Source organism: Chelonus insularis, unplaced genomic scaffold, assembly GCF_013357705.1.
Source record: "Chelonus insularis isolate UGA/USDA-ARS -01 unplaced genomic scaffold, ASM1335770v1 contig_356_pilon, whole genome shotgun sequence".
NCBI lineage: Eukaryota > Metazoa > Arthropoda > Insecta > Hymenoptera > Braconidae > Chelonus > Chelonus insularis.
The window spans coordinates 151,482-164,334 of record NW_023276521.1 but is presented as its reverse complement, the minus strand read 5'-3'; the positions used below and the strand labels follow the sequence as shown (position 1 = coordinate 164,334).

Here is a 12,853-nt window from a genome sequence, read left to right as displayed (position 1 = left end):
TGTAATTGACATCATATCAAACGAATTGTTTTGTAATGCATTTAAAACTAATTTATAACATCCGTATTTTGCTGACTAAACGTTCACATTAAATAAAATACAAGAGTATTTTATTTTCGTTCAATTAACCAATTAAATGGTACTTACTGTCATTGTTGGTCCGTGCACGAGGTAAGGATGAGTCTACAGTTGTAGAATCGATCGTTTCGTTGTCTCTAGGTGGAGGTTCAGGATTTTCTAAATTCGGACTTGGACTAAACTCTGTTTTAAAGTCCGTTCTATCGAATCCTTCGTCAAACTCGGGTACAAGATCCACTTCATCCGGCTCTAGATCTCCGACAAATTGCTCTCTCAAAACACTCCGTGGAACTGTATGCATAGAAACAATAGTAACTTTGTTTAAGTGTAAGCTAAACAACGTTAACACCCAATGGGCATTAGTTAGGTTTTATTCATTCTTTATAACTTCATATGTAGGACAAATTTCAGTCATGTTAAATAGCTTCGTAGGGCAATTTCCGGAGAAGCACGCCACTTCTCGTTAATGCAATATCGAATGCTCGCTAGCATTGACGAACCTGTCACTCACGTCATTTTAATCCTGTTTAATATATGCTTAAATTTTCAATGAAATTATTTTATTTGGCAAAATTACATAATCATTTCTCATATCAATTTTGAATACATTCTATTTCCTTCTGACAAATGCATGAATAATACAACGTTATTTAATTTCAGTTACTGGATAGAAAAAGAGCTTCAGATCAAATGGGAATCAATCGTTTTTGTATAATTTGTATTTCTGTTGAATACATAAAGAATAATTTAATGTAACAAGTATTGTTTAAGTATCACTGTAAATTGTGGTGATTTATTTCAATGCACTAAAAGTGTTTTAATATTATGTCACCCATTTTATTAACATTTTAATCACTTTTTCAATACTTTCAAATGCATTAAAAGTAATAGAACAACTTTAATATATTGAAATAAAATTCTACGATTTGCAGTATACAAAAAAATGTTTTATTTATGATTACGTACTTTTATGATTTTGATGCTGCTAAATAAGCATCAAATAACAGAATTATCATGTTAAAATTGATAAAAACCTTAGAAAATAGTCGAAATAAATTTATTTTTGTTAATAAGCCGACAATGATTTTACATTGGGTCATAGACTCCTTTTTCAGAATGATATATTTTTTTATTATCTTTTATTATTATTATTTAAAGTCAACATGCAAACAAAGATGCATCGGAATAGTTTCATTACATTATTCTGAGCACAGACGAATTGAATTTACCTTCACCAAATATCTAATAGACGGTTTTTATTTAAATCTATAAGATAATATGTATCAAATATCTTCTAATGGGCTTTGCCCACTATGGAGTAAAATATGATTTACTACAATAGAATAATTTCTCTTATCAGAAACTACACAATTAATTCTAGGTAAGAAGAAATATTTTTATTTTAATTTTTAAAAGTATTAAATTTAAAATATTTATAGTATATTAAAAAATCACCCCTAAAGCATATCTAATTCAAACAAACTATAGATTTTAATACATGTTAAAGTAGGAGAAGGTGAGGTAAAATAGAACACCAAGAAAAAACGTAAGTCAACAAATTAACCATTATATTAACATATCCTCATAATTTTTAATGCATTAATAAATTGATAAATTGATGTACAAAAAGTGGAATGAGCGTTTTTAAACTTATTTTGATAAATTAATAAAATTTTCCCTTCTTTCCCCTACGCAAAAAATGGCCTAAAAGTCTACAGGGGAAGAAATTACTTGAAACATATATAGAATTTGTCGCAATATATACACATTTTTTTCTGTATGAGAATTCCATAGTTTTTATATTGTTATGTAACGTGTAATACATTTCATGTATGTTTTTTTTAGCATACTTTGGATTTGCCAAGTTCATTAAGTTTCTTAATGATTTCAATACTGCTACCTACTACTACTACCTATCTATGGTCCTAGTTTGGCTTTGCTGTTGGGCCTATGTAAATGTTTAAATAAATAAATACTGGACTAAGGTTGGTCAAATTACTTTTGTGCTAGATCCAAAAATTGACTAGGCTTGTCATCTTTTAGGGTTGTTAAAAAACATAATCTGGTAATTGTTGATTGTAAATAGTAGAAATACTTTAGCAATTATGTATTACACTCTTGTGTAATTAAAAGTATAAACTTCCAGGTTTTGTCTTTGATAGCTAAAAAAATAACATTAATCATTGAATTACACGTTATTGTTCGATTAAGAAATATCATTTTTAAAAACGAAATGTCTTAGTGTTGCAGCTTCATTTCAAGCTTCTTGCCCAGATTTTGACGAGTATCGTTCATCAGTATCATAATATACAACATCAAGTATGACAATTAATAGAATGAGTTTGATGTACATTCTTAGTGAATATTGTGCTATCGTTAATTTTATTCAAACTAAGTTCAAAGGATCCACTGGATCACAGCTTTTACATATGTTTGAAGATACAGTGGGAAAGATAATTTTGAATAAAGCTAGTGAAACAAACTCTACATTGTAAATATCATAATAAAAAACAGAAATAAGATACTTATATCGAAAAAGATATTCCATTTATAATAACAAAATATTCAAAACGGATTTCAAATAACTTTCACTACCATTCTTAGAAACAAAAACAGAAAAAATGTTTTAATTCTTTAATGAAACCAAAAGGTACATTAAATAATGTTGAAAAATTGATTATGCAACAAAATATGATATTAACTGTTATATTTCAAAACAGTTGATATGTAAGTTATGAGAATGTAAGAAAATTAACCAGTCAATTAGGAATTCTGGAAAATCAGATTCTATTATGGTATCAAAATATATACAATGAAAACAAGTAAGCATTTCCTTATTAATTAACAGTCAACTTCCCATCAGGAACTTATTGTAATGGAGACGTTTTTTGAATTTCGTAATTTAATCATATCTTTACGTTTGGAGACATTTGAAAGCATATTAGAAGGTTTAAACATGGACGTATATACGTATGTCCGTGCGTGCATATGTCAGGTTTTGTTTCGTTTTCGATATCTCGAGAACAACTGAAAATATCAACTCCGGATGAATTTCATTTTAAAGATAAATTGGAAATAATGAAGAACTTGACGATGCATATAAAATAACATTTGTAGATCCATTTCTTCCTATTAAAGAAATAAATTCACATACTTAATTTGTGCTACATTATGTATTATTGACTTATAAAAACGAACTTGCTGTATTTATACTTATATAAATTTAATTGTTTATTAAAGAATTTGGAGCAATATTCATAAAAATCCAAAAATATAAACTATACATATAATAAAATGAAATAAAAATACAAAACTACAAGGGTAATTATCCAAATATCCTCCCCCCGCCCATCCTGTTCAAACAGTTTCGTATTGGCACGTTTTTTCAGAAAAAAGGAATTTCTTCTTGCAACCAGGCTTCCGTCTTTCCTCATACAGCCTTAAATTTAAGTTAATTTAATAAATCGCTAAATTAGCAAATGAAACTGGGAGATATATTTTAGATATTTACCAATACAAGAAGATAAAAAAAAATAAAGAAATTGTAATATTTTGAATATATAGAATCATGTGAAAGGATCGTACTGCTTTTGTCGTCAGCTTTTGAAGTCTTTTATTTGTTACATATAAGTTATATGTAATCTCTATCTTTCTCTTCAGTGTTAATTACAAAACCAATTAAACAACCTGGTCCAACATTGAATAAAAGATAACGAAGTTGGCTCACTGATAGATATGTAAATAATCGACCAGTTTCCTTTGAAAAAATTGTCAATTTATTATTTCATTCATTTCAATAATTTGCAATCATTGAAAACCTTTGCTTTTATCTTCAAACATTTTTTCCCAAGTGTTTTAAATAAATAGGCTGAAATAAAAAGAAAAGATTATGATTTCGTCCATAATTCTACTTCCAGATGATTGCTTTTAAGTTTCCAATGATCATTTTATCACAAACTGTGTTGAAAAGAATAGAAATATTGGTGATTTAACCGTTAACATTATCCTAAAAATTCAGAGATCAATATTCATTTCTGTTCAAATTAACTGCACTTAAATGCAACGAAAGATAAGAATGAAACTAGAATTATTTCAAAAATAAAACAAAAGATATCTTCATAATTCACTAAAGTTTTATAGCAGAAAAAAAATCTTACCCAGTAAATTTAAGTTAAAAAAAGTTTCGAATATATCTGCAGTCTATTTTCTTTTATTTGTAAATAATTATTTAAGTGTCAGGATCGATCTCATAAGATACACTATTTTTTCTTTTTCAAGATAAACAAACTTTATTACGTGCAAACAGAATGCAATTCTTGGTTCCTTGAATACAATGGCATGTCATGTTAGGATAATTTCTGTGCTATGTCTATATCGCATGATAACATTCCTTTAATAAAATACCATTTAAGATAAAGAACAAAATTCTAGTGAATTTCATTTTATTTTTTAAATCGCGTGTAAAGTAATAATTTAATTTTTTATGAAAAAGTGAGCTTTTAAATTTAAATAAAATGCCTACTTGGATAATTTTTAATGTGAATGCTTTTTCTAGTAGCTTTAATACAAACAATTGATTGTTGAAAACAAATATTTAAAAAGTTGTTATTTTTATATAGAAAATGATGTTCGAATATTTAACAAATGCTTCCGAGATGTTCATGAATTTTTTTTTAAGTCACAGTAGTATTTTATCTGATGTATTTATGTCAAGATAAATGTAAAAAATTAAGGAGAACAAGTACATCTATGTAATGAAATGGGCGTTAAGAACTATGGAAGTCGTTTACTGTTATAAATAGAGTAGATCTAATGTTTGTGATCACTTTAAGGATTTCAGTGATACAAAATGAAGGATAACTTACAAGAAAAATGATAAATCAAGATAGGGTTTTTTTTCACGCAATTACCTCCGCGATTTCAAATAAATAAATTATCAATATAAATTTATAAAATAATTATGATTTTATTTTTAGCAATAATAAATAATTGAATAAAATTATTCAAACCAACAATTTTGGAGTGATCAAAAAAAACAATTCCCTTTTGGTATTTATTAATGAAAATGAAGGCTTTTAGCTTCCATCACAATTCGAATGTTCACAAAATAAATTCAGAATTATCCTGACCTAAATTCTCTACACATTCGCAACACAAAAAGAAATACTTTATTACACTAATAATATAAAAATTTATTACAACTTGAGCCACAAAAAAATACCTCACCACTGAGTGATAGAACATTTCCCATTACGCGTTCAAGTTAAAGAACCTTAACTGCAGAAGGATCACAATGTAATTCTCATGTAATAAAAATCATGCTGACTAGCGTAATATATAAAATGGTCAGTATTCTTCATAAAAGAAGTATTCTATATCCGGACAATTTATTCCATAAATGTATAAGTCATACAAGGAGCATCCGACAATAAACGACTGAAATTTAAGAAAGCTGAGTGTTCGTAAGGAATTCCTGGCGGTCGGACACGTAGTTATGCGGAGAATATGTGTCCCTATTATAGTATAAGGCACGTGTATAACAAACATATCTCCAACACCCAAGTTATATGGCAAATTGCAACTGTAGCTCGTTATTATCGTGTTCTAGAGTGATGAATGCAGAAGTGTCTGCAGGCGATATTACACTGAGTATCATTGAACCTCGAGAGCGAAAGCCCGCCATCGGGACCTGATGTATGTATTCTGCTGTGCCAACTGGCAAGAGTGAATTCCTGGCAAACGACCTCCTTCCTAGTTTAGGCTAGAGGCTACTAACGCACGCGACCATAACACACTAACGAGGCTTGAGTTCCGATATGTCATGTGGTCATTGACTCTCTATTAAATTGATCTCCTGATCCACACTCATGAATTTCCACCAACTATGATTGACTTCTATAAATAGAATCGATTTTAACCACTGATCTAAATTATATCTTTTCACTATTCAGCTTCTAATTGCTCAACTTTCAGCAAAATAATTACCCAACACTGTTTACTTTCATGTTGCATGTTTTATTTTACAATTTGCTCAAATGATGAATACCAACTAGGGTCAATTTTATTGACCTAATTTTAATTTGATGCTAATTATAGTAAAATGAATAGGAAAATTAGAATTCTCTTTAACTACACGAATTTTAGGCAAAAAGCTTTTTTTGGAGAATAATAACCTTTGGAATTATTTCTCTTTCCACATATATGGAGATGTTGGAGATGCTTTATATGAATTGCTGTTAGAATAGATATAATTTGTGTAAAAAATTGCTCGCGTGGAAAATATATGCAGCTAGATATGACTCACGTTGGTGGAGAAAATGAATGTTTGAATTTATTAATTTGCACTAAATTTTTGATTTAATGAAAATAATAATTAGACCAAAGTAAATTGAATAAATCAAAAGCAAGAAATTTAACGCATCACCAAAATTAACATCTTCATTAAAGTTTTCAAAAAATATCACCCATAGAAACATTTTGAAGCTTTCATTTATCTTAAATACTTTTTTTGACTTGTCAAAAATGTTAGTGTTATAAAAATAGTTGGTTGTGATTAAATAATATATTTTTTTCAGACTATATTCATGATTGGTCATTCATGCAATCAATAATTATAATAATTTTGAAGCAAAATTGTTTTCCATTGATCTTGCTCCTAAACAGATCTAAATGCAAATAATATAAATGGGGCTGATTTGAACTAAATTCCTCCTTGAAAATAATCATTTTGATACTTATAGCTAGTTAGATCAGTTCCTATTAATTTTTTTAAATCAATAATTTTGTAGAACTAAAAATAATCAGATTAACAAATTATTCATCAATTTATTGGATTAATGTTCGAGTAAAACTGGCTTTGATTTAGAATCCGTTAGAATTATCAATGTATTTATAGGAATTGCTATTATAGCTTCGAATTTAGATGAACTCGATTATGTAACATGGGTTAATATATTGCCTGAAAGGTGTCTGTTGTATTAACCCATAGTGAATTAGTTTATAGAAAATTAGTCTATAAAAATGATCTAATCGATTTTAATTAGCACTAAAATTGAAATAATTGGTTTTTTACACCAAGAGTGTATCAATAAAAAGAAAAGAAATCATTCTTTTTATTAGACTGTACTAGAACTTTATTTATATTTAAATTTTATTCATGAGCTAAATGTGAATGCTAAATAAAAGTTATGATCGCTGATAAATGCTAGTATAAACTGGAAACATTTACGATTCTTTTTCATTGCTCCAAATTTAAGAATTGATGATTTTTTTCTAGCAATTAGAAGGCATTTAGAGAGTGGCTTGCATGACATCATCATCTAGATAAAAATTACGAATTCTGATGAAATGTATTTTTAAAGACTAAGTTATTAAGTTCTTAAAGTTCAATAAAAAATTATTGTACCACGCATATGTTAATCCCTTAGAATATAGCCTGTAATAAGTTATAGTACGTATTAAATTTGTCATTTTAATATTACGATATGATATAATATTATGTTATAATATCATTATCTACCCACTTAAATGAATACATTTGTTTCAGGGCACAAAATGGAATACTCAAAGAAAAGTGAATTAATTTTATTCTTCAAAAGGAAAAGAAAGAAATCTTTAATGTACCTTTTTGTTAGATTTTCTATATAAACATGACAAAGAAAATTTTTTAATGAAATTCTTAAAGCAACCCTGATAGGCAAGAGTTGAAATTACAAATAATTTAAAGACAAATCAGTGTTGTGAGCAGCAAAACAAGATGCTTCTAATAAGAATTTTTAATAACCTCTTTTAAATGTAATGATATTTTTACATAAAAAACAATATTACATAGAGTTTACGGAAAAAGCTTTTAGCAAATTGATACTTGAAAGTTAGGAATAAAATGTTTGAATATTTTACATTCAGAATGATATTCAACTGGCCATGAAGCAATTATATATTGTAATATAATATTTGATTGAATAATATGGTATATTTGAATTAGCGATATTTTCATGAATCCTTATGTAAATGGCGTAAATCACATGAGTTTTTAATATCCTTTGTCCAGTGTTAATGCATCAGTTCACTTTAAAGAACTAATTGATCAGATTTTAGCAAATATTTATCAACTTAAGTAAATAATCTCTGTAATCATGAATAACATTTAGTGGACTAGAATACAAATTTCCAAATTAAAATCTCTTAACTACGGCTAAATGTTACATTAATACCCCATTACTTCTAATTCTCATATGTATTAAAAAAATTTTAAATGTATAAATAAAATTTTAACTTTATATGAAAAATGAATATGCATATTTAGTTTTACTAGAGGAAATATGAAAACTTTCTGAATTTTCGACCGGTCATCCTACATTGTTTGCTTGGGTTAACTGTCAGAAAAATTAGGATATTAAAGAAAGAATTTTAATCCTACTTTAAAATAAATTTTTTTTTTTAAATGTGCACGTATTATTATTTTCTTTTCTTTCTTTATCATGGGTATAACAATTTTTCAAGTATTATTTAGCAGACAGCAACTTTTCAGTATGATGATAATCTGGCAACGCTCACTTAACTTCTTGATGTTTCATCTCCATGCGATGTATTAAATTGGCAGACGTCAAAAAGTCTTGCTAGAAACATTCTAAATTGTTTCAACATTGTTTTACAGAAATATATATGATGTAGGTTTTTTTATTTGAACTATCGAACAATGTATGAAAAAGTAGACAGCATGCTACGCTTAGAATAATGATGCTTACGTTATAACAAATCGTGAAAGATTTTTCGCATCGTTGAGTAGAAAATCTATTTCGAGGTGCAGAGGAAAAACGTTTATTAAGCAGACTGCATAGATTTTGAGTCACGTTTTATAATTGCGGCATGAGAATCCTCAGCAAAATGGAAGGCTTGAGAAAATTTAATATTTACCAACGATATTAAAATGTATGCTTTTTTAAGAACAATATTTAAAATTTAAAAATAATGAATAAAAAAATGATCACATACAAAATATCATAAAAATTTAATATCATCAAAGACTAAATTTTTTTTAAAATTATAATTAGAATAATTATTATTGATTTGTATTCAACTTGTTGTTAACATTTATTTTGAAGAGTGAAATAAACAAAATTGTCTTGATAAAAATCAGAAGGAAACAACAAATAAGAACAATAAAATTTGTGAATAGAAAAATGATTGAATTTTTTTTCTCTTCTGAAAAGATGATTGAGTAGATTTCAATAAAAAATTAATAATTCTTGTATTGGAATAAGGTATTGAAGAAAATCAATAATGAAGAAATGTTCAATAAATCAAAATAAAATTCATGCATTAGAACTTTGTCTTGAAAGTAATGTAATATTGCAAATATGAGATTCAGATAGCAACGGTATTTTTCAAAATAAAACTATTGCATTCTTTGTTTTCAGAAAAATTATAGCTGTGTAATCATGCTTACTGTCATTCTGAATATCTTCCAAAGAAACACGACAACAATTTTCATTACTGGTCGTTGTAATTTCAACTATAGTACAGTGAGCATAAAATAAAAACGAATCGTTGATATTGATATAATAAATTTACAATGTTACATTCTATGAAAATCCTCACAAAAAAGTCATAAATTTACTGCAATAAATATATTTTATGCATAATATAATAGATATATATTCAAGTACAACAATAAAACAATAAAGCAGCTAATTTTTCATAAATTTAGCATGATTTCTATTTCAAGTCAATGGCCTATCTCATGTGCATTTTTCCAACGTGTTTATATAGATAGATAAATGGATCGTATAACTTATAGACTCTATACATAGTTGAATACAATTTATAATAGCAACAAGGGTCATCATCCTTTTCTTACAAGTCTTCTCACATGCTAATATGTTATTACACACGAGTAGAAAGCTACATGGTCTATTGCGTTCATTACCATCGTACACGTTCATTTTCCACAAATGAGGGATAAAATAAACGAGAGTTCAGCCAAGAGACTTTGATCAAGCAGGAGAAATTTTATGCTGGTCATTCAATGCTGATAAAAGCAAGCAAACCCTTTGGCAAAGCACGTGGATGTAAAGTGAGTTGAACGCGCTGATGAATTAACGAAGTGCATCGAGAGGGAATAACCATTATAGTGGAGCATATATGGTGCCATCTGCTAATATGAAAACATCTTGCATATTATTCAGCCACATTGTGTTTAATTTTACGGTTAGCTTTTATTGTAATTACTATAATTAATCAACTGATGAAATATTAGCATTTTAGGGTTACAACTTCTCTGAAAATTTCGGTTAAGAACAATAGGAAATTGACATGGTACAAGCACATATAGATGATAATAGTTGGAGCAAAAAATTGCACACTCATACTTAACTCATAGGTTTATTACAAACCCTTAACAAGTAGGATGAATAAAAAACTAATAAAAATAGATATTCGATTTCGATATGATAATATTAGTGATTGATGATTTAGATTTGAGATACCACATGACATTGTCAGAAGTGAAAAGAATATTAAGCAATGAAAGTCTCCAGCTAATTATTAAAATGAATTTAAGCTTTAACTTTTGATGTATATCTGCTAGCCATTAATATTTAGTGAAATTTATTGATATATTATTGTTAAAAAAGAATTTTAGATTATAGAATTCAAATAATTTATATCAGTCTATTTGAAAATAGTGATTATTGTCATAAAAACATTGTAAAATATGATATAACAAATGGGCTACTTAGATTGGGGAATGGCCAATTAAAACCATCATAAATTTTGTAAATTTTATTCTTATTATCATCATTTGATATTATTGATAAAATTTATTTTATTATATTGCAGGTAATAAACTATTTGGAGACAGCATCAGCGTCTATGGTACAAAATGAGAAGCACCAAAGAATTCAATTTCCACATCGACGTGAGAGAATTTATCGCAAGAGCGCGCATGAATGCTGGGATTCTATAGGAATTTTGATGCTTGTCGTATCGGTGTTATATTCATTTTTTTATTTTCGTCGATTTGACTTCTTCCCCTTACAATATATTAGATTACAAACTAATTTAAAGGTTCCAAGACATTAAACACCACCTGCATGAAGTCAATTTACTTTTTTTTACTGTTTTTTTCAACGAAATCTCATCCTTTCTCAAGTTTTGGAACATGTATGTAGGAACTCTGCGGTTAGTGCGTTTTTCTATTTCTTCTTACCCATTTCGCGTACGCAAGTAACTTGCTTTTATCTTTGAAAAGGAATAAGCGCTTGCGCGGGAGAAAGAACATCGTTGAGCCACACTGAGAGAACTCTGTCCATAAATTTCCGGACGATTTATTGATCGTAAGAGAACGAAACTCCTATAAAATACCGATGTCCAAATAAATACTGTCTATATAACTTTTTGACTATGATATGGAATCAATTTTTAAACTTAATGTACTAGTTCTGAATCCATTCTGACTTCCAATATCTAGATCATCTGGTAACAATAACATGCACACTTATGGAAGATATTATTTTTGACCAATAAAATGTATTGAAATCTGATAACAGTCATTTTCTACTGATTAGGTGCAAAGTTTGTACAAAATGTATCAAACTTATTTTTATGATTGCTTCCTTTCTCAAAAAGAGATATTTATCGATGAAGTTTGAATAATTTCCTCTTTTTTTTTTAAAGAAGAAGCATTTGAAGAAACATTTATGTCAGAGGAATGCCAAAAAATTAGAGAACAATTGATATAAGTGAATGAATCGAACCGGGAAATTGAAATCTTTCAATATGTGATAGCAAAAAAAGTGTATCAACTTTGAAAAATTATTGAAGGTAGAAATATTTTTTGATAATTTAGAATAAATATTTAACAATTTATTTATAAATTTAAAACTCATTCGACTGTAAAATATCTGAATATTGTAATAGAAATAAAATGATTTACATAGTTAAATTATGAGAGCAGATGAAATTCAATTAGAGTTAATTAGAAATTGTTCCATACATCATTTATCTGGGAGTAAGTCCAAATATATATTTGTTCATTATTAATGAATTGTTATTTTACAAAAGAATAATAATAATTTGTTAGAAAATACTGTACTTGTTTAGAGTTAATTAAAATGTTGCAAAAAAATTCAAATTTTCGTATTCATTTGATAATATCAAAATATTACAATAATGTTGATAAGATGCAGATATCGATTACACTAAGGATATTATACGATAAGTGGTGTGTTAATTATTAATAGAATTCCTTTTACCAGACTCACTATTCATTTCAGTTATTGAATAAAATACTTCATAAGGAGCTTTATTAAATCAATTCATTTATTAATAGTAGTTATTAAATAATAATTATAAAATAATTATTAAATATCATCTAAAACTAAAAAAAAACTTATTAAAAAATTTACCAATTATCAAGCTTGAGGAATTTTACTATATCGTTTTTTAAACTTAAATAGAATAATTGAAACTTGGAGTTCATTAAAAATTTATCATTGTTTCCACTCAAATACTGTCTCTTTTATCATTAATGAAGTCATATTTAAGTATAATTAGTATTAAATCATTAATCCATTATCAATATAAACTATTTTACCTAGCCATGGGTGCATTAAAAAGAAGCATGAAAATTTAACTGTAGAGAAAAAATGAATATTTTTCCAAGCAAAAAATACCAGCTTCATTACTCGTGAATTATGATCGAATAATTAGCTCATATTATTTTGAAGTTAAATTTGTTTTAAATTAAAACAACTCACAAAAAATAAAAGTAGAA

The 12,853-nt window shown here is 27.3% G+C and overlaps 1 protein-coding gene across 3 annotated transcripts in view; it reads right to left on the bottom strand.

Annotated features, from left to right (window-relative positions):
• LOC118066841 (protein eva-1 homolog C) overlaps nucleotides 1–12,853 on the bottom strand; it is a 63,286-nt gene that overhangs the window by 6,957 nt on the left and 43,476 nt on the right. For all 3 annotated transcript variants that reach the window (XM_035083192.1, XM_035083191.1, XM_035083193.1), the window contains exon 7: nucleotides 148–369. In XM_035083192.1, the coding sequence (XP_034939083.1) occupies nucleotides 148–369 (222 nt within the window). The remainder of the gene's footprint in view (nucleotides 1–147; nucleotides 370–12,853) is intronic.